Source organism: Geotrypetes seraphini, chromosome 8, assembly GCF_902459505.1.
Source record: "Geotrypetes seraphini chromosome 8, aGeoSer1.1, whole genome shotgun sequence".
NCBI classification, from domain to species: Eukaryota; Metazoa; Chordata; class Amphibia; order Gymnophiona; family Dermophiidae; genus Geotrypetes; species Geotrypetes seraphini.
In genome coordinates, this window is record NC_047091.1 from 108,850,714 (window position 1) to 108,868,635 (window position 17,922).

The 17,922-nt window shown below is 46.7% G+C and overlaps 1 protein-coding gene across 10 annotated transcripts in view; it reads right to left on the reverse strand.

Annotated features, from left to right (window-relative positions):
• Positions 1 to 5,486: 5,486 nt before the first annotated feature.
• FSD1 (fibronectin type III and SPRY domain containing 1) overlaps positions 5,487 to 17,922 on the reverse strand; it is a 42,279-nt gene continuing 29,843 nt past the window's right edge. For all 10 annotated transcript variants that reach the window (XM_033957426.1, XM_033957430.1, XM_033957434.1 and 7 more), the window contains 2 exons: positions 16,245 to 16,333; positions 5,487 to 7,145 (listed from right to left, as the gene is read on the reverse strand). In XM_033957426.1, coding sequence (XP_033813317.1) covers positions 7,035 to 7,145; positions 16,245 to 16,333 — 200 coding nt within the window. In that variant the 3' untranslated portion in view covers positions 5,487 to 7,034. The remainder of the gene's footprint in view (positions 7,146 to 16,244; positions 16,334 to 17,922) is intronic.

Sequence of the window (17,922 nt, forward strand, 5' to 3'; positions counted from 1 at the left end):
CATAGTTATAATGAAAGGTATGCCATAAATTATAGGACAGATCTTAACTCTTGCATTTCTCCGTTGTCGCCCCAACTTTATGGAATGCCTTACCTCCCCAACTTCGCCACGAAAATCTCCTAGATAAATTCAAGATTAAACTAAAAACGTTTTTATTTCAAGATGCATCCCACATCTCCTAAACTTCTTATTGCTAAGTCTGCCAACCGCTTTTAAGAAGCGACCCAGTCCCTAATGTTTTATCCCTCTCTCTTCTTTTTAACCCGTTTTTTTTCTCTCCAACAATGTAACTTTACCTCCCCTGCCTTTCTTCTTCAATCCCCACTCTCATGTATGTCTTTGTAAAACGTCTACAATGTTCACTTTTCCCCCTTTTATAAGCATTATTTTAATTCTTTATTTTATCATAGCGTTGTAAACCGGCTAGATATTTGTTGACGGTCGGTATATTAAAAATAATTAAACTTGAAACTTGATCAGACCATCCATACAAACGTATAAACCCCCCCCCCCCAAAAAAAAAACAAACCTAGATATGCCGTTTAGGGTTCCCACACATCGAGTTCCCTGGACATGTCTGGGGGTCCGAATGGCTTTTCAAAACCCGTCACTTTATCCAGGTTTTGAAAAGCTTCTATCCAATCGCCGTTGGGCAGGAGGGCATCGGCGCATGTGACATGATGGCATCGCATCTGCGGATGCCCTCCTGCCTGATGAGAGCAGGCAGCAGGGGGCGGGTCTAGGGTTCCGGATTTTCCAAACGGAAAATCTGGCAACCCTAGCTATGTTAAGACAAGGGAAACACTCCAAAATCACGTCACTTTAACTAATAGATGTGATCTGTGTGATGTAGTCCTTCTCCAAATGTGAAATGAAAGAATCGGGGTTTTTAATAAAAGTTTTAAAGCTTTCAAATTAGGTTCTAGCCTTATCTGATTTGGAAGTTTGATTCCAAAGGCTTGAAGCTAAATTAAAAAAAATGGTTTTGAATGCATGGATTCCCATCTTCTTCTAACTGAAGGGATAACTAGTCTACTGTCTTGCAAGGACCTTAAAGCACGTGGTAGAGTATATGGAACGGTTATGGAATTCAAGTACACGGTTTGCATAGTGTACACTGATTTGTGAGTAAGCATCAAGATTTTGAATCAAACTCTAAATGATACTGGTAACCGATGGAGCCAGGCTCCAGAATTACATTAATATAACATCACACATTCAATTAACCCATAACATATTTCTTAAAAAGGCAAGTCTTGACTTCCTTTTTTAACATTTTTAACTGTATCGTGCAATGGTGCGACCGCATCTGGAGTACTGTGTCCAGTATTGGTCGCCGTACCTCAAAAAGGACATGGCGGTACTTGAGGGAGTCCAGAGAAGAGCAACTAAACTGATAAGAGGTATGGAAAACCTCTCATATACTGACAGACTGAAAAAGCTGGGGCTGTTCTCCCTGGAAAAGCGGAGACTTAGAGGAGACATGATAGAAACCTTCAAGATCCTGAAGGGTATAGAAAAAGTAGACAGGGACAGATTTTTCAGATTACGGGGAACCACAAGTACAAGGGGGCACTCGGAAAAATTAAAAGGAGACAGGTTTAAAACAAATGCCAGAAAGTTCTTTTTCATCCAGAGGGTGGTGGACACATGGAACGCGTTTCCGGAGGCTGTGATAGGCCGGAGCACGTTACAAGGCTTCAAAGAAGGTTTGGATAGGTTCCTAGAGGATAAAGGAATTGAAGGGTACAGATAAGAGTAGCGGTAGGTTATAGGGATAGTCTGGGACCATTGCTCAGGCAATGGGCCTGATGGGCCGCCGCGGGAGCGGACCGCTGGGCGAGATGGACCTCTGGTCTGCCTCAGCGGAGGCAACTTCTTATGTTCTTATGTTAACATTTTAAAATTATGTATTATTCTAATATGACCGGGAATCTTGCCAAAGTGTTACTGCCCGATATGTAAAAGTGGACTGAAAAAGTTTAAAATATTTTATCCCTCTCACTTCTGGAAACCAAAACTATAATCATAAATCATATTTAGTAAATTTCTGCTAATTTACTAACAGTACCATAGAGTATATTCCAGTCTTCTAATATGGTTTTTTCCCCCCCAGCTCAGAACGTAAATGCAAAGAATGACACCATCTCTTTTGAACTATAGTGAATTGTTTAAGCCTTGGAATTTATTTTCTGCATACAGAAAGGTCAGAGTATGCATGTTCATTCTGATATGATCTATTCAAACATTAAGCAATAGGCAGTGTCTGAAGTGCAACAGGGCAACGTATAGATCCTAGGATTTGCTTTTCAACTATTGCCATGGAGCTGCCTTTAAGAACATAAGAATTGCCATACTGGGGCAGATTAAAGGTTCATCAAGCCCAGTATCCTGTATCCAACAGTGGCCAAACCAGATCCCAAGTACCTAGCTAGATCCCATGTAATAAAACAGATTTTATGACTAGAAATAAGCAGTTGATTTCCCCAAGCCATCTTAATAATGGCCTATGGACTTTTTAGGAAATTATTCAAACATTTTTTTTAAACTCCCGCTGATTTCACCACATTCTCCGGCAATGAATGCCAGAGTTTAATTACACGTTGTGTGAAGAAATATTTGCTCTGATTTGTTTTACATCTACTACTTGGTAGCTTCATCGCAGGCTTTGAACCAGCCTATTTCCCTACACAAGTACACTTCCCCCTCCCCATTCGCGGTTTCGGCAATCGCGATTTCACATATTCGTGATTTTTTGGGGAGGGAGAAAAAAGAACCCTCCCCCCCCACAGTTTAGCCTTCCCCCCGGTGTCCCGGCCTTACCAGGTGGTCTAGCTGGCTTTCGGGGCAGGAGCTATCTTCCTACACTCCTGCCCCGTGTAGATCGCCAATAGGAAATGGCTGTGGGGAGTTCCTGTCGTAGTCTCCAGAGACTACGGAAACTCACGGCAGCTATTTCCTATTGACGATCTGCACGGGGCAGGAGCGAAGGAAGATCGCTCCTGCCCCGAAAGCCCGCTAGACCACCAGGTAAGGCCGGGATGCCAGGGGGAAGGCGGGGGTGGGTCAGAGCTGGACCAGAAGATATTTGCGGTATTTCACCATTCGCGGTCCGGCTCTGCCCCTATCCCCCACGAATCCGGAGGGAGAAGTGTATGCTGCTCTTCTGTGTAATTCTTTTCCAACCTAGATCATATGGAAGAGCTTATAGTGAACATTTATATTTCTGTTACATCTACTCAGAAGTCTGTACATATCGTGATCACTCCATTCCTGTGAACTGGACTTGCAGAAGTATGAATACTTACAGCTTTGAGCCCCTCCCTCACAGAGGGGGAACACAGTGCCCCTTCCAGTTTTTCTTCTGAAAGCGAACTGTACAGAGGTGTTTTGATATGCTCTGCTTAATTTTCCTTTTCAGTCTTTGTTCATTTCTTCCTGAGGATTGGGTGCTTTGAGACCCCATTCTTGGGAATACTCTGCCTGAGAAAGGACACAGGTTCCGCTGAGTCGGTCTGCAGGACAAGTCTTCAGGTGGACCTGGGGAGCCAGCCTGCAGTGAGACTTCAGGGCTCGGGGTCCATTCCTTTGGGAGCAAGCTCACCTCCACCCCCACAGCCTACACTCAAGCCACTGAGAAACTCAGTACATAAGCAATGCCTCCGCTGGGTCAGACCTGAGGTCCATTGTGCCCAGCAGTCCGCTCACGCGGCGGCCCAACAGGTTCAGGACCTGTGCAGTAATCTTCTATCTATACCCCTCTATCCCCTTTTCCAGAAGGAAATTGTCCAATCCTTTCTTAAACCCCAGTATCGTACTCTGCCCTATTACGTCCTCTGGAAGCGCATTCCAGGTGTTCACCACACGTTGGGTAAAGAAGAACTTCCTAGCATTCGTTTTGAATGTCCCTTTTCAACTTTTCCGATTGCCCTCTTGTTCTTTTATTTTTTGAAAGTTTGAAGAATCTGTCCCTCTCTACTCTCTCTCTAGACTTACAAGATCATGAAGGTCATAGAGAGAGTAGAGAGGGACAGATTCTTCAAACTTTCAAAAAAAATAAAAGAACAAGAGGGCATTTGGAAAAGTTGAAAGGGGACAGTTTCAAAAGGAATGCTAGGAAGTTCTTCTTTACCCAACGTGTGGTGGACACCTGGAATGCGCTTCCAGAGAGCGTAATAGGGCAGAGTACGGTACTGGGGTTTAAGAAAGGATTGGACAATTTCCTGCTGGAAAGGGGATAGAGGGGTATGGATAGAGGATTACTGCACAGGTCCTGGACCTGTTGGGCTGCTGCAAGAGCGGACTTCTGGGCACGATGGACCTCAGGTCTGATCCAGCGGAGGCATTGCTTATGTTCTTATGTTCTGAGTTTCTCAGTGGCTTGAGTGTAGGCTGTGGGGGTGGAGGTCTTGGTCGGTCCAACAGGCAGCCCAAAGATTTCTTGGTTTGAAATTGGATTGGAAGCATCTGAGGCAGAATGTCCTCTCCTTCTTTCTAGCTGCACTGAAATAGTTGACAGGTAGACGCCTCAATAGCACCGAGTACAGCCCCATTATTTCCTATGGGAAAATCAGGGTGGTCTGAAAATCTTAAATTTGAGGGTTTCTGAGGTTAGGGTTTGGCCTCCTACCTCTAAAACGCCTTTTTCACTGATTTTTGAATTTTCAGTTAAGGCTAAACAGGCCATTTTGGGTGTGATTTTACATTAGCAGCCCAAATTTCAGATTTCAATCGGTCTTTTTTTCAAAAGCCTCTAACTGCCTCGAAACCTCTCAATTTTGATTTTAATCAACTGGGATGGACTCACGGTGTGAGGACACCATTACTCGCAAAAATTGTGCCGCTTGTTCGGCGGAGCGTTTGTGTACCGTATACCACAGCATGAGGAAGGGTTGGGAGCTTCAAGCTTAAGCCCATCCATGTCCTCCAGGGTTGAACTGCTGTGGGACTGAGAAATGAGTAAAAAGTCCTATCTGGATCCTCTATTTGGCAATGATGTGAAATGGAGGCGCGTGGAGGCTGCAGAACCCACGCGAGCCCAGCACTTGATGCGGCTGAGGTTCCGTGGGGGTTGGATGGAAGTCCGAATGGAACGCTGAGGCAAATTGTTGTAGAAAAACCAGCTTTCCATTCAGACTTCCATCCAACCCCCTGAGGAAGGCAATCTTTGCCGAAACACGGCTGGGGAAATCCCTGTGTGGACGGTAGGGGAAGTCCGGGCTTCCCCACTGCCTGCTGCCGACTTGCAGTGCACGCACAAAGGGGAACCCTGCTCACCGGCATCCGTAGCCGATGAGGATCCCCCTTCGCGGTGGCCGGTGCACTTTGTGCACACGCCGGCCTCATCAACCACACACCTGGAGCACAATGAGCACTTTTTCAGCTTAAAAGTGCTCATTGCAAAAACCGCTACAAGGAAAAAGAAAAGTGCCGATTAGCAATTAAATTCAATTTACGTTTATTGAAGGCTTTCCTTCAGACCGGTACTGCCTCAAGGACTTTTTTTTTTTTCAATAGAACTTTAATTTACAATTGAACAGATCCCACTGGCTCTCTAAGTTATATGCCTTGCTGGTAGTTTGTGGCAAGGCTTACAGCTGAGGCACCTCTAAAGATAAAAATTTGAGGAGGGACTCAACCAGTCAAGTGTGGCACCCCCGAGATCAGACGGACCCCCAAAAGGGTCCTACAAGCTCAATCTGGCACCACAACCTGGAACAAGGCCAATTTAAAACATCCAACAACCCTACACTAAACCAAGGAAAGACTGTATAGGCTTACCACCTCCACCTCCTGGAGACCGAGAGCAGACTGATTGTACTTGTGACGGCACAGCCCACTTGTACTACAACCAGAAGTTTGGGTCTCAGTCTCCACCTGCTGGTCGTGCCAGTCTGCATGGATGATAAAGAATTAGGCATTGCTATCAATGAGCTCATGAAAAGTTACTGTCCCAATATCACCTCACACAGAATCCTATAAACTGGATAAATAGACATCATACTTTTAAGTATTAAATACGGCATAAGGACAAATTTCAAAACTTATTTCTCTCTTTATCTGGGTAAAAGGGCTATTCTATAATTTCTTATCATGCTTGTAGATAAAAGCAGGCACTGATATTTTTTTGAGTTAGTGTAGTGTAAGGATTTGCTGATTTCCTTTGAGTGCAGCTGGTATCTGCTAGCCCCTGAAACCTGCTATCCTAGGTCACCACCAGACTTCCTGATGATTAAGCCAGCTCTGAGAGGCCAAAATCTAGACTGGATCAGGTAGGGATCTGAACAGGCTCCCTGTGGAGTCTCACTGGGCTGAACCTGACTGAAATGACTTCCAAAGCTAGGGACATAGTCTCTACTTCCCAGCAAACCTGGCATAGGGGTGACTTGAGTGGCACAAAGGCAAAGGAGAATTCTACAGAGTGCTTTATTATTAAGGCGTGAAGCAGGAGCAGCAGCATTAGCTGTGTCAGAATAGAAACAGTTAAACATAATGCAGCGTGCCCAGTTATCCTCAGCTGTAACTCTACAAGCAGCACCTTTTAAGGGTCTGTGCTTCAACTGCTGGAATTCTGACAAGGGGACCCAAGTTTTCAAAAACCAATTACAAACTATATTTCTTAAAAAGACGACATCTGGGAAGAGGTGAGCTCTGGAGGAGAGATGAGCGATGGCAACCTTGGATGCTTGCTCTGCCTTCAACTGGGATATCTCCAGATTCGCTCCATCCTCCACCTTGCCGAGTTTTTCCCATAGGTTCAATTCATAAGGTAAAGATATGAGTTTAGCCTTCTGCTGTAATGCTCAGGAAGAGCTGGACAGTCTTCAGTCCAGAAGCATTCAGAAGGGCTGCAGTCGTGGCATGTCCATAGAAGGTGCAGTGATACAGGGCCCAGCCCTACACCGAGACAGCTCTTCGACCCATGGGATACAAACACAGCAACATTTTCTCTTCCTTACGCGAAGGCTTCAGCTGACAGAGCTGGGCTAGGGCTTGGTCCTGCAGAAAGTTCCAGAATGGTTTGGAAATCAGCATTAAGTCAGGCTGGCACTGGAACTGCTGCTGGTACTGTGGCGCTTTTGCAGGCACTTCACGGCACTTGGTACCTGCAGCCCTGAAGACACCTGGAAATTTCCACACCACACCTAAAGGGAAGAGGAGACCAAAGGAGAGGAAGAAGGGGAGACATTACTTTAGTATCCAGGAGCCCCAGGTTTGTGCTGCTATTATTAAATTTCAGCAGTGAGTGTGAGCACTCTCACAAGAGAGCCCTGAAAATTCCGGCAGATTCCTGCACTTTTAATTAAATAGTGCACACAAATGACTACCGTATTTTCACGCAGATAACACGCACCCGTGTAAAACGCGCACACGGGTATAGCGCGCAGAAACCATGATTTTATGTACAAAAACTTTTGTATACCGCGCTCACGGGTATACCGCGCATGCAGCCCGACTGTCCTTTCGCCCGCCCCGACTCTCCTCTGGCCACCCCGACTCTCCTTTCGCCCTCCCCGACTTTCCGTGCGCTGTCCCGACTCTCCGTTCACCCGCCCTGACTTTCCGTGCACTGCCCCGACTCTCCGTGCGCTGTCCCGACTCTCCGTTCACCCGCCCTGACTTTCCGTGCACTGCCCCGCCTCTCCGTGCGCTGTCCCGACTCTCCTTTCTCCCGCCCTGCCCTGCTCTGTAAGCATGCGCAATGGTCTGAGCATGCTTGCCGCTTAGTTTTCACCAAGGCTGTTTTTCTGGTGGTGTGCTTTTCACCATGTGGCTGTGGCCTCCCTCTATCTGGCCTTGTAATTTGCCCAGTGAATACTATTTTGACTATACAACAACATCTCAGCCTTTGGGTAAGCCTATAAAAGATTAATGCTGCATGTAGAGCCCACATTTTAATTTGATCTCTTCAGATTGGTATTCTGCCTGGGGGCGCGGCCTGAGGCACATGGTCGGGTTGGGCCCATATGCCTCAGGCCGCGCCCCCAGGTGGGACCTAAGGCTCCAGGGCCTATTCTGATTGGCCCACGCGCCTTAGGCCCCACCAGTAGGCGGAGCTTTGGGACGGATGGGCTAATCCGGCCTCATTCCGTCGTTGGCTGCCTGCCGGACAGGCGGGTTTGGCTCCCGTCTGTCCGGCCAACTACCAAAGGTACGGGGAAGGGGGGTGGGGGTGTCGTGGGGGTCGGCCAGGGGGGTCACGGGTCGGCTGGGGGGGCGGTCGGAGGTTCTTTGGGGGGGCGGTCGTTGGAGGGAGGGGGGTTTGCGTCGAGGGCAGGAGGGCCTGGGATCCCTCCTGCCCGTAATGTAGTGCGGGGTGGGGGTAGGGGGTCGCCGTGGCCAGAAGGGTTTGGGCTCCCTCCTGGCCCGATATTGTCGGGGAGTTGGGGAGTCGGCCGGGCAAGAGGGCTTGGGCTCCCTCTTGCTCCGATCGTGGATGCGGGTGGGAGCGCGTGCGAGCGGTCGTTCGGGGTGGGGGTGCGAGCGGTCCTGCTGGGGGGAGTGAATTGGGCATCGGGCGGGGTGGGAACTATGTAAAAAAAATTTTGTATACCGCGCTCATGCGTATAACGCGCGAGGGGTATGCGCGGTAGGTAAAAACACGTATAACGCGCGCATTATATGCGTGAAAATACGGTACTTCAATCATAACCTCTTTATATATCCTGGAAACAGAAAAAGTAAACATTAAGATAAAGGGAGGGGGAATGAACCAAGCAGTGGAAAGTGCAGTGGGGGATGGGGAAGATTGACGGAGAGGACTTATAGGGCCCCTTTTACAAAGCCGCGGGAGCAAGTACTGGTGTAGTAAATGCAACACAGCCATAGGAACTGAATGGACTGCGTCACATTTGCTGTGCAGGGCTAGCAACCGCAGCTTTGTAAAAGGGGCCCATAATCCTTCATGAAATCTGCTTGTATACTTGTTTAGTGCAATTCCTTCATTAATGACACTAGACAAGCATTAGAACACTAAAGTATTTGCTTGTGCTGAATATCTAAGTGATTTTTTTTTTTTTCAAATCATAGGCAGAATTATACATATAGTGAAGTGTTTGGGGCATTCTGGGGATGGTATCAAACATCTGTATAAAGGTATATTATATGTGTCCATCTTGACTCTTAAACATGTGGAGGGGCATAATCGAAAGGGACGTCTAAGTCTGTTTACGTCCATCTTGCAAGTCGTCCAAAGTTAAAAAGAGCCTAAGACACATTTTCGAAAGATACGTCCAACTTTTTTTTACTTTCGAAAATCGTCTAATTATATGTCCTGCCGATCTGATCGTCCAAGCCACTAAATCGTCTATCTTTATACCACATTTTCATCCAACTTTCCGTCCAAGTTAAAAATGCCTAGAACAAGCCCTGTTGGACGTGGGAGGGGTCTGCAAAGTGATGGACTGAACACCCAGACATGGCACCTAAATAGTGGGGTACCTTACAGGGCACTGCTGTGAACTTCACAAAAAGGGTGCCATGGCTTCTCCTCACTACAGCTCCCTTATAGGTGACGGTGAGCCCCCCAAACCACCTCCAGAATCCCCTAGACCCATTTAGCTACCACCCCAATAACCCTTATGGTTGCAGGAGCCACTTATATGCCAGTAAAAAAGGGTTTTGGGGGTGTATAGGGCAGTGCACATGTTTAAGTATCAATGCAGTGATTATAGGGGCTTATGGGCATGGGTCCTCCTCTCTATGGGTCCCTAACCCACCTCCAAGATGACTTAAGTTGCCTCTGGGCTGGACGACTAGGCTTTCCTATGCCAGGTGATGATGGTCTGGAGGCTGAAATTTAAAGTTCTGAATAAAAGTTTTATGGGGGGGGGGGGCGTTGGTGATCATAGGGGTAGTGTGTGGGGGTCTGTGTTATGTGTTTGCAGTGCTTATCTGGTGAGTTTAGATGGGTTTTTGTGACTTAGACCATGTTTTACATGGTCTAAGTCACAACCTCCAAGTTCCGTCAATCCTGGGTTGTATAACTTTTGGTTATACATGCTGTACGACTAAGTCTAAGCCGGCCCACGTCCCGCCCAAGTCCCGCCTTCGACATGCCTCCCGAAACGCCCCGTTTAGCTTTGGATGTTGAGCGGCACTATGAAGGCCTAGGTCGTTTAGAAATACGTCCAAAACCCGTTTTTATTATTGGCACTTGGACGTTTTTGAGAAATGTTCGTCCAAGTGCCGACTTAGGCCGGTTTGTGGACGTTTTTCTCTTTCGATTATGAGCCCCACAGTTTATATGTTTGGCTTGGACATGATAAAAACAGGTAGAGCATGAGGCACCAGAGCCAAACACATAAGCTGGACAGTTGGCACTAATATTTGCCATTTCTACAAAAAGCAGCAACATTCTTCTCCTTTATGTAACTACCCCTACAGCGTCTTTGCACATTATAAGCAATTTGAAATAGACTGATGATCCAAATTATTGCTCCTATGTTTCTGCTGAACTCTATTATGTATTATATTTGTCACAATATTTGGAAAAAAAATTACAAAATAAAGGGAAAGAGCAGGATCTCCTGTGCTGTGCAGGCACACTATTTTGAATGAGGAGTCACAAATTGCAAAATACTTAGAACCAAGAAACCTCCTAAACAAATTCCAACAGCCCTACCAAGGGAGATGGGTACAGATCACTCAACACCTGCTGGAGACTGAAAGAAGACTGATGTAAATAGAGAAGGGAGTATATTATATACTGTCCCACAGTTTTGTTTTCAGTCTCCACCTGCTGGTCATGATTGGATATATACCCATTCGTAAAGATTAACCTCTACTGGTCTGGAGAGTGCTAAAGAACATCAGTTAACCAGCAAACTTAGGGCCCCTTTTACAAAGCCACGATAGCGACTCCCAGTATGGCAAATGCGACGCATCCCATAGGAATAAAAATAAAGTAATAAAAAGAACGTCCATCTGTTTTGCCAGACTTTCTTTTTCCTTTTTAGCAGCTCCCTGCCATTCCCATCCTCCCCCCATTTGTACTCCTTCTCCTTCAACCCAACCCACTGTGCCCCCCTCATCCAGATAGGGCAGTGTCACAAACTTTCTCGAGCTGCAGCACACTAAAGGTAGTGGCCGTGGCTCAAGGCACCTAGAAGTGCGCAAATATTGTCGTGATGACATCACACGCATGCGTGATATCATCACGTCGATGTCCGCGTGTGTGTGTGAAGGCCCTCCAGGTGGGCCCTAAGATGCCAGTGGGAGTTGCCAGAAAAGAAGAGGGCCACAGAGAAGGATAGGTGCTGGCGCCCACCGATTGCCTACAGGACGTGCCTCTTACCACGAGAGGCATGTTCTTTAGGCAGTCAGCTGGTGCCAACACCTCTCCTCCTCTCCAGTGTACCGTGGCATACCTGAAATCGCAGGAGGCACACAGTTTGAGATACATTGAGATAGGGCAATCAAGAGATTCTACCAAAAAACCCCAGCCTACATCCAAGCTACGCCTATACACCCCTAACCGTCCCCCTCTGCTCCAAAGCAGAACAAAGACTCAACATTCCTGAAGGGAGACCCCTCCGAATGAGTACGGCGTACAAAAGATCCTACAGCCATTTCCCTCCTCAGCTATGGAACCGACTACCCACACAGACCAGGTCGCTAGACTCACTAATGACCTTCCGCAGAGCAGTAAAGACCTTCCTCTTCCGCCAATCGGGCCATTAAAAACTGCCTCCTCAATATACTTCTCCTAGTTCTCTTCGCTATGACCAGTCTGGTCTCTAGAATAAGCTCTGTTATTGTCTAATGTAACCTATTTGTTGTCATGACTAGTCTGTTTTCAAACGATTGTGAATGTCTACTTGTAACCCATTCTGAACTTCTGGGAAAACAGAATAAAAATCGAAATAAATAAATATTAGGCTAAAAGCTTCTGCTGGCATACCTGAAAAGAAAGGATTCCAAGCCTCTCCAAGGCTCTGGTAAATTGCAGGTTTTGGGAAGTGTGGATAGATGTATGTGAGAACAAACATATCGCAGGAAGGGTAAGCCTCGCTGTGTATAGTTATTTAGATTTTATTAACCACCTTTTCATGGACAGCCCCCTGCTTTGGATGATGATTACTACCAATTATTTGCTTTGATTATCACTGAAGCAAGAATATGCTTGGGGTCATCATGGAAGAAACCAGAGCTTCCAGCTAAAGAGAAATTTTTTTTTTTTTTTAATTCTTTATTCATTTTAAAACATACAACAAGTGTACAAGATACTCATCTATTATAAATTCAATAAAACACTTGAAAATCTTTACTATATCATCTGGAACAAAAATATAACTTCCCTTCCTCCCACCGCTCCTAAAGTAATTAAAATAAAATAAAATCGCAACAGAGAAATATACCACCCCTCACCCCCCCCTGTGTAGATATAATCTCCCTTAAAAAGTGATGTCTACTCATTACAATATTTTTCCATAGGCCCCCAAATCTTTATAAAATTATTGTAAGTCCTTTCTGTACAGCAATAGCTCTTTCCATCTTATAAAGAGCAATTTTTAACTAAAGTAGATTATATGTATTTGATGTCCAAGTTTATGGCGATAAAAATGGACAGAACAGGTTATTTTCAAGTTATCTAGAGACTGTATCATAACTGGAAAGGGATCATCATGTAAGTGGGCGAGAGGAAGAATTATGTACTTACCTCAATAAATCTTCTTTCTGGAAGAGGGTATGAGTCCTGTCGATAGGTAACTATCCCAAACTTGTGACTTGAATGCAAAAGGATGAAATCTACATTCTTCAACTCCACCTCCTTCTCCAGTGCTGTAGAGTCCCTCCCATTTGTACCAAAGCAATTGAATAGCACTAAAACAGAAAAATAGGAAGGAGGGGGAATGGAGGTTCTCATCACAAACATATTTCTCTTCTGCTCTGTAAAACATAGTACACAAGGTTAATTAACACCTTAAAAAATCCAGGTGACACCAATAGGTACCAACCACCAAAATGCAACAAACAAAGAACTTATGGAGCATATAGAGTCTTGCTTACTGCTTTCTTTTAGCTTCTTTTTTTACATCTGGCTGACAGGAAAAAATATCTAGCTCTGGACACATGTGTTTATCGAAACAGTAGGCAGGCAAACTCCAGACTGACAGGGCAGGGTGTCAGGTCTCATACAATGTCCTTCTTCCAAAATGACTATCAAGGTAAGTACCTAATCTTCCCTTCTGGTGTGAAGGACATATGAATCCTGACGATAGGTGACATACCAAAGCAGTCTTCTGAGTCTAGGGCAGGATCGATGAGCCCACCCTGAGGACCCAAAATCGTATCCTCTCTTGCTACCACATCCACCCTATAAAACTTTGTAAATGTAAGGAGAATGGACCATGTAGCTGCTCTACAGATCTCCATCTCCGCCCACAAAGACGCCACACTTCACGTAGAGTATGCTCTCAAAGCAAAAGGTGGCTGCTTACCACAGGCAACGTACACTGAAGAAACAGCCCTACGAATCTGGAAATGGTCACCTTAGAAGCAAGCTTGCCTAGCCTAGCCTGGTCAAGACAAAAAGATGAACTCAAAGCCAAAACTCGCTGGTTGCCTAGGAACTTCTGCTGTAGAAAGTGCACTTGGAGGAGAGGACACATCCTCTTGCACAGACAATGCCCCCTCAGTCAATGTGGAAGACCCCCAACAAATTAAATAGGCTTTTCACAATAAGTTTACAAATTCTGGGGTAAAGCCCTGACTGGGAACCTCCGAGGTGTCCTTCCGTGCTTCACTCTGCCAGTGTCCATACACCTGTGCTTCGCTCTGTCTGTCCTGGGTTACCTTGCTACAGCTATCACAGAAGCTGAGAATGGGAAAAGACACTGCCTTACAGCACAGCAGTTCCACAAATTGGGATCTTTGGGCTGCCAGTCAGATTTAAAGTCTAACCAAGACCTCAGCTCCTGTGGTTCCATGCGCGAGTGGAGAAAGCAATTTATGCAGCCAGCACACATTAAGCTCTGCTGGACCGAAACTGGGGCAAAACAGCCTACGTTCAAGAACCTGATAAATCAGGATGGGAGCTAGCTTCAAGGGGAATGGACCCTGAGCTTTACCAATTTTCAATGCAAACTGGCTGGACAGGAACCCTGAGGGCTGGCTTGTCAACTACAGACATCTGACCTAGAGTCTGATTCCTCTCCCAGGCAGAACTTCCCTGGGGACCTCTCCAGCACTGAAAAGGCCTTGAACTCGGATAGAAAACCCAAATATAGTGCTCCCCCCCCTGAATTCGCGGTCGGCGGTTCATGCTATTTTCCGACCGTGAACCGCCAACTAGGAGAGGACAGCTGGAGAGGCAGGAGAGGGTAGCCGGAGCACCAGTGAGTGAAAGAAATCACTCGCTGTATGCTCCGACTACCTCTTCCTGTACTAAAGTCGGGTCACACCAATCAGGAGCTACTTTGACACGCAGCTCCTGATTGGTAAGGCCTGACTTTAGTATAGGAAGAGGTGGCCGGAGCATACAGCGAGTGATTTCCTTCACTTGCCGGTGCTCCGGCTGCTCTCTCCTGCATGTCCTCCTGCCCTCTCCAGTCTCCCCCACGAAAAACCGTATTCGTGGTTTTTCAAGATTCGCAGGGGTTCCTGAAACGGAACCCCTGCGAATATTGGGGGGAGTACTGTATAATAAAATATTATCAGAGCAGATCAGAATCACACCTTCTCAACTCGCCTGCATAAGGAAAAAAACTGAAGGGGGCTCTACAGCACTGGAGGAGGCGGCAGAGCAGAACGTATATTTCATCCTTCTGCAATCAACTTGCAAGTATGGGATAATCACCTATTGTCAGGACTCATATAGAAGTGCCTCTTGCTTTCTCATTATTATGTGGCTGAATAATGGGGACAGCAGGGTCCTGATTGGAGGGGGGGCGGGTTTCCCTCCCTGTATAATGTGATGTGAGTAGCTTTGTGATTTATTGGATGTTGATCTGTTGGCAAGCTTCCTGTGTTATTTCACCATACTGTTTAATAAAAGTTAAGGTGGGGGGAAGAGATTCACACAATAGTAATCAGGTATTCTTAAGTATTTTCCCTATCTGTTCTGACAGGCTCACATTCTAACTGTGGTACCTGGAGCAATGGAATGTTAACTGATTTGCCCAGAGTCTCAAGGAACAGGCTGGGATCAAACTTTCAACCTCATAATGCTGAGGCAGCAGCGTTAACCACTAGGCCACCCCTCCACTCCACACCACTGGAGATCTTACAGGAGTCCCTGTACAGTCAAACCTCGGTTTGCGAGTAACGCAGTTTGCGAGTGTTTCGCAAGACGAGCAACAAACAAACCGAAACTGCAGATGTGTACAACGATGTAGGCAAAATTTATTGTGACAACCAAAGTACAATTAAAAACCTTTTTACCAAACAGGAGACCCAACACGGGCTGTGTTTCGGACAACCTTCATCAGGGGTCCATGGTAGAAAAGGAAAGAAAAATATGTCACAAAAAAATTCCAGTAGAAAAAAGCAGAACATATGTATCGCCGAGGATCACCTAGCGAGATTTTATAATACTCAGTGACCCTCGGCGATACATATGTTCTGCTTTTTTCTACTGTAATTTTTTTGTGACATATTTTTCTTTCCTTTTCTACCATGGACCCCTGATGAAGGTTGTCCGAAACACGGCCCTTGTTGGGTCTCCTGTTTGGTAAAAAGGTTTTTAATTGTACTTTGGTTGTCACAATAAATTTTGCCTACATCGTTGTACACATCTGCAGTTTCGGTTTGTTTGTTCCTGGTTGGTTTTTCACTGCAGATAAGGTTGGACCTCCCTTTTCCCTTTGGATCTGTTGCTTTGTCGCAAGACGAGCAAAACATTCTCGCAAACCGAGCATTGACTTGATTTGCGAGCACCCCCCCTCCCGCGCAAACAGCATTCAGCCTTATCCCCTATCTGGCACCGGCACACAGCCCACAGGACATCCCGGTGCAAGAAGTTCCTGCCTCTTGCCTGGGCCTTGAGCATCTGCGCATGCTCAAGGCCTTCTGGTTCTGGCTCTACGGCTGCGTGCTGGTGCCAGATAGGGGGTAAGGCTGAATGCTGTTCGGGTGGGGGGTGCCGGTTCTCAGGGGGGGGAGCGATGCCGGTTCTCGGAGGGAAGGGTTGGAACATATCAAGTGAGTTTTCTTTACTTGTTATGGGGAAATTCGCTTTGATATATGACTAATTTGGTTCCACTGTATTTGCAAAGATCTCCCTGCTGTGAGCGCATTCTTACCATGAAAGCAGGCAGCACCGGCTGCGTAAATCTGGTCCGGAATGAGTGAAGGAGCTGCTTTGTCTTTGTATTGTAGAAAGAAAGATATCCTGTAGATAAAGAGAGAGACAGAACTAATTGGCATGCAAAAACCAAGGCACGCACTGAGAATGCACATGCAAGAAACAAGACCATCACATCTGAGCCTCACCAGCAGGGAAAACTCCAAGAGCACAAACAGCCAGATTGTGGGGAAAAAGAAGTCTGACAAACTCACCATACACATCCCAAAACTCAATCCTCTTTCTTAAATCTGGTGGGATGGGAACAGTTCTCCTAGGACAAACAGGATGAGTCAGCCACATATGGGTGTTGTCCCAACAGCTCCCAATTTGCGGATAAGCTCTCCAATAGTTCAGAGAGATTTTTTTTTTTTTCTCTGAGCACGTGCAGTGCCCGGGCCCTACCCATTTCCCCCCTGCTTCCCCCTAATCCCCAGTCTTTAGTTTCCGCCTGTTCCCATCAGTTGGATTTTTTCCACAGCTCTCTACCACCACTTTTTCTACAATCAAGACTTTTTCTACTTACCATCTTGAAGATGCCAGAAACATCAAAGAAATGTCTGGGGTGCAGGAAAAGGATGAGTACACTGGATCCTCACGATCTGTGCGTTCGCTGCTTGGGCCCAGCGCACGAGGAACAGTGTTGCTTGCACTGTGCCCGCCTGTCTTCACGGGCATGCAAGCTAAGGAAGAGGGCATTAAGAGACTTCTTGAAGATAATTGAGGCCCGAGAATCTTCCTCCAGCAGCCATCCTCATCGGAATGCAGCAGCAGGGGATCCACAAACTAATCCGGTAAGGAGCCTCCAGGACACTCTGGCTCAGCTAATCCCCCCGCCTGCAACTGGCCCGGCAGAGAAATCTCTCCCGGAGCTCCTGCATGCTGCCGCTTACAGCCAGCCCCTGCAGACAGCAGATCGGGGTTCGCCCTCCGGCCCCCCCTCCTGAAGTCATCGGGAGCACCATCAGCTTTTGCCCTTGGGGCGCCACCTGCTCCCGCACTTACCCCCATGTGTGGACCGGAAGCGACGCCATCTCCCTGCTCCTCCACAAGCCGATCCAGCGTGAAGCCACGCCCCCCAGTAACGAGGGAGCAGCAAATCGAAAGGGAGCCCGGGGAGAAACCAGCCTGCAGGCAGGAGCAATAGAGGCGGTGCCACCAGAGGAGATCAACAAGGGGTTTTGCTCCAGGTATTTTCTCGTGCCAAAGAAGGACAAGGACAAACGCACAAGCACATAAGCATTGCCTCTGCCGAGTCAGACCATAGGTCCATCATGCCCAGCAGTCTGCTCCTGCGGCGGTCCCCCAGGTCAATGACCTGTAGTGATCTATTACTCAAGAGCATTTTGCCTTGTATAGTAACCCTCTAATTGTACCCCTGGATTCCCTTACCCTTCAGGAATTCGTCCAATCCCTTTTTGAAACCCAAAACCGTACTCTGCTCAACCACCCCCTCTGGAAGCGCATTCCAGGTGTCCACCACCCTCTGGGTGAAGAAGAACTTCCTAGCATTTGTTCTGAACCTATCTCCCTTCAATTTTTTTGAGTGCCCTCTAGTTTTTGTTGGCTCCGCCAGTCTGAAGAATCTGTCTCTCTCTACCTTCACTATACCCTTCATGGTCTTATAAGTTTCTATC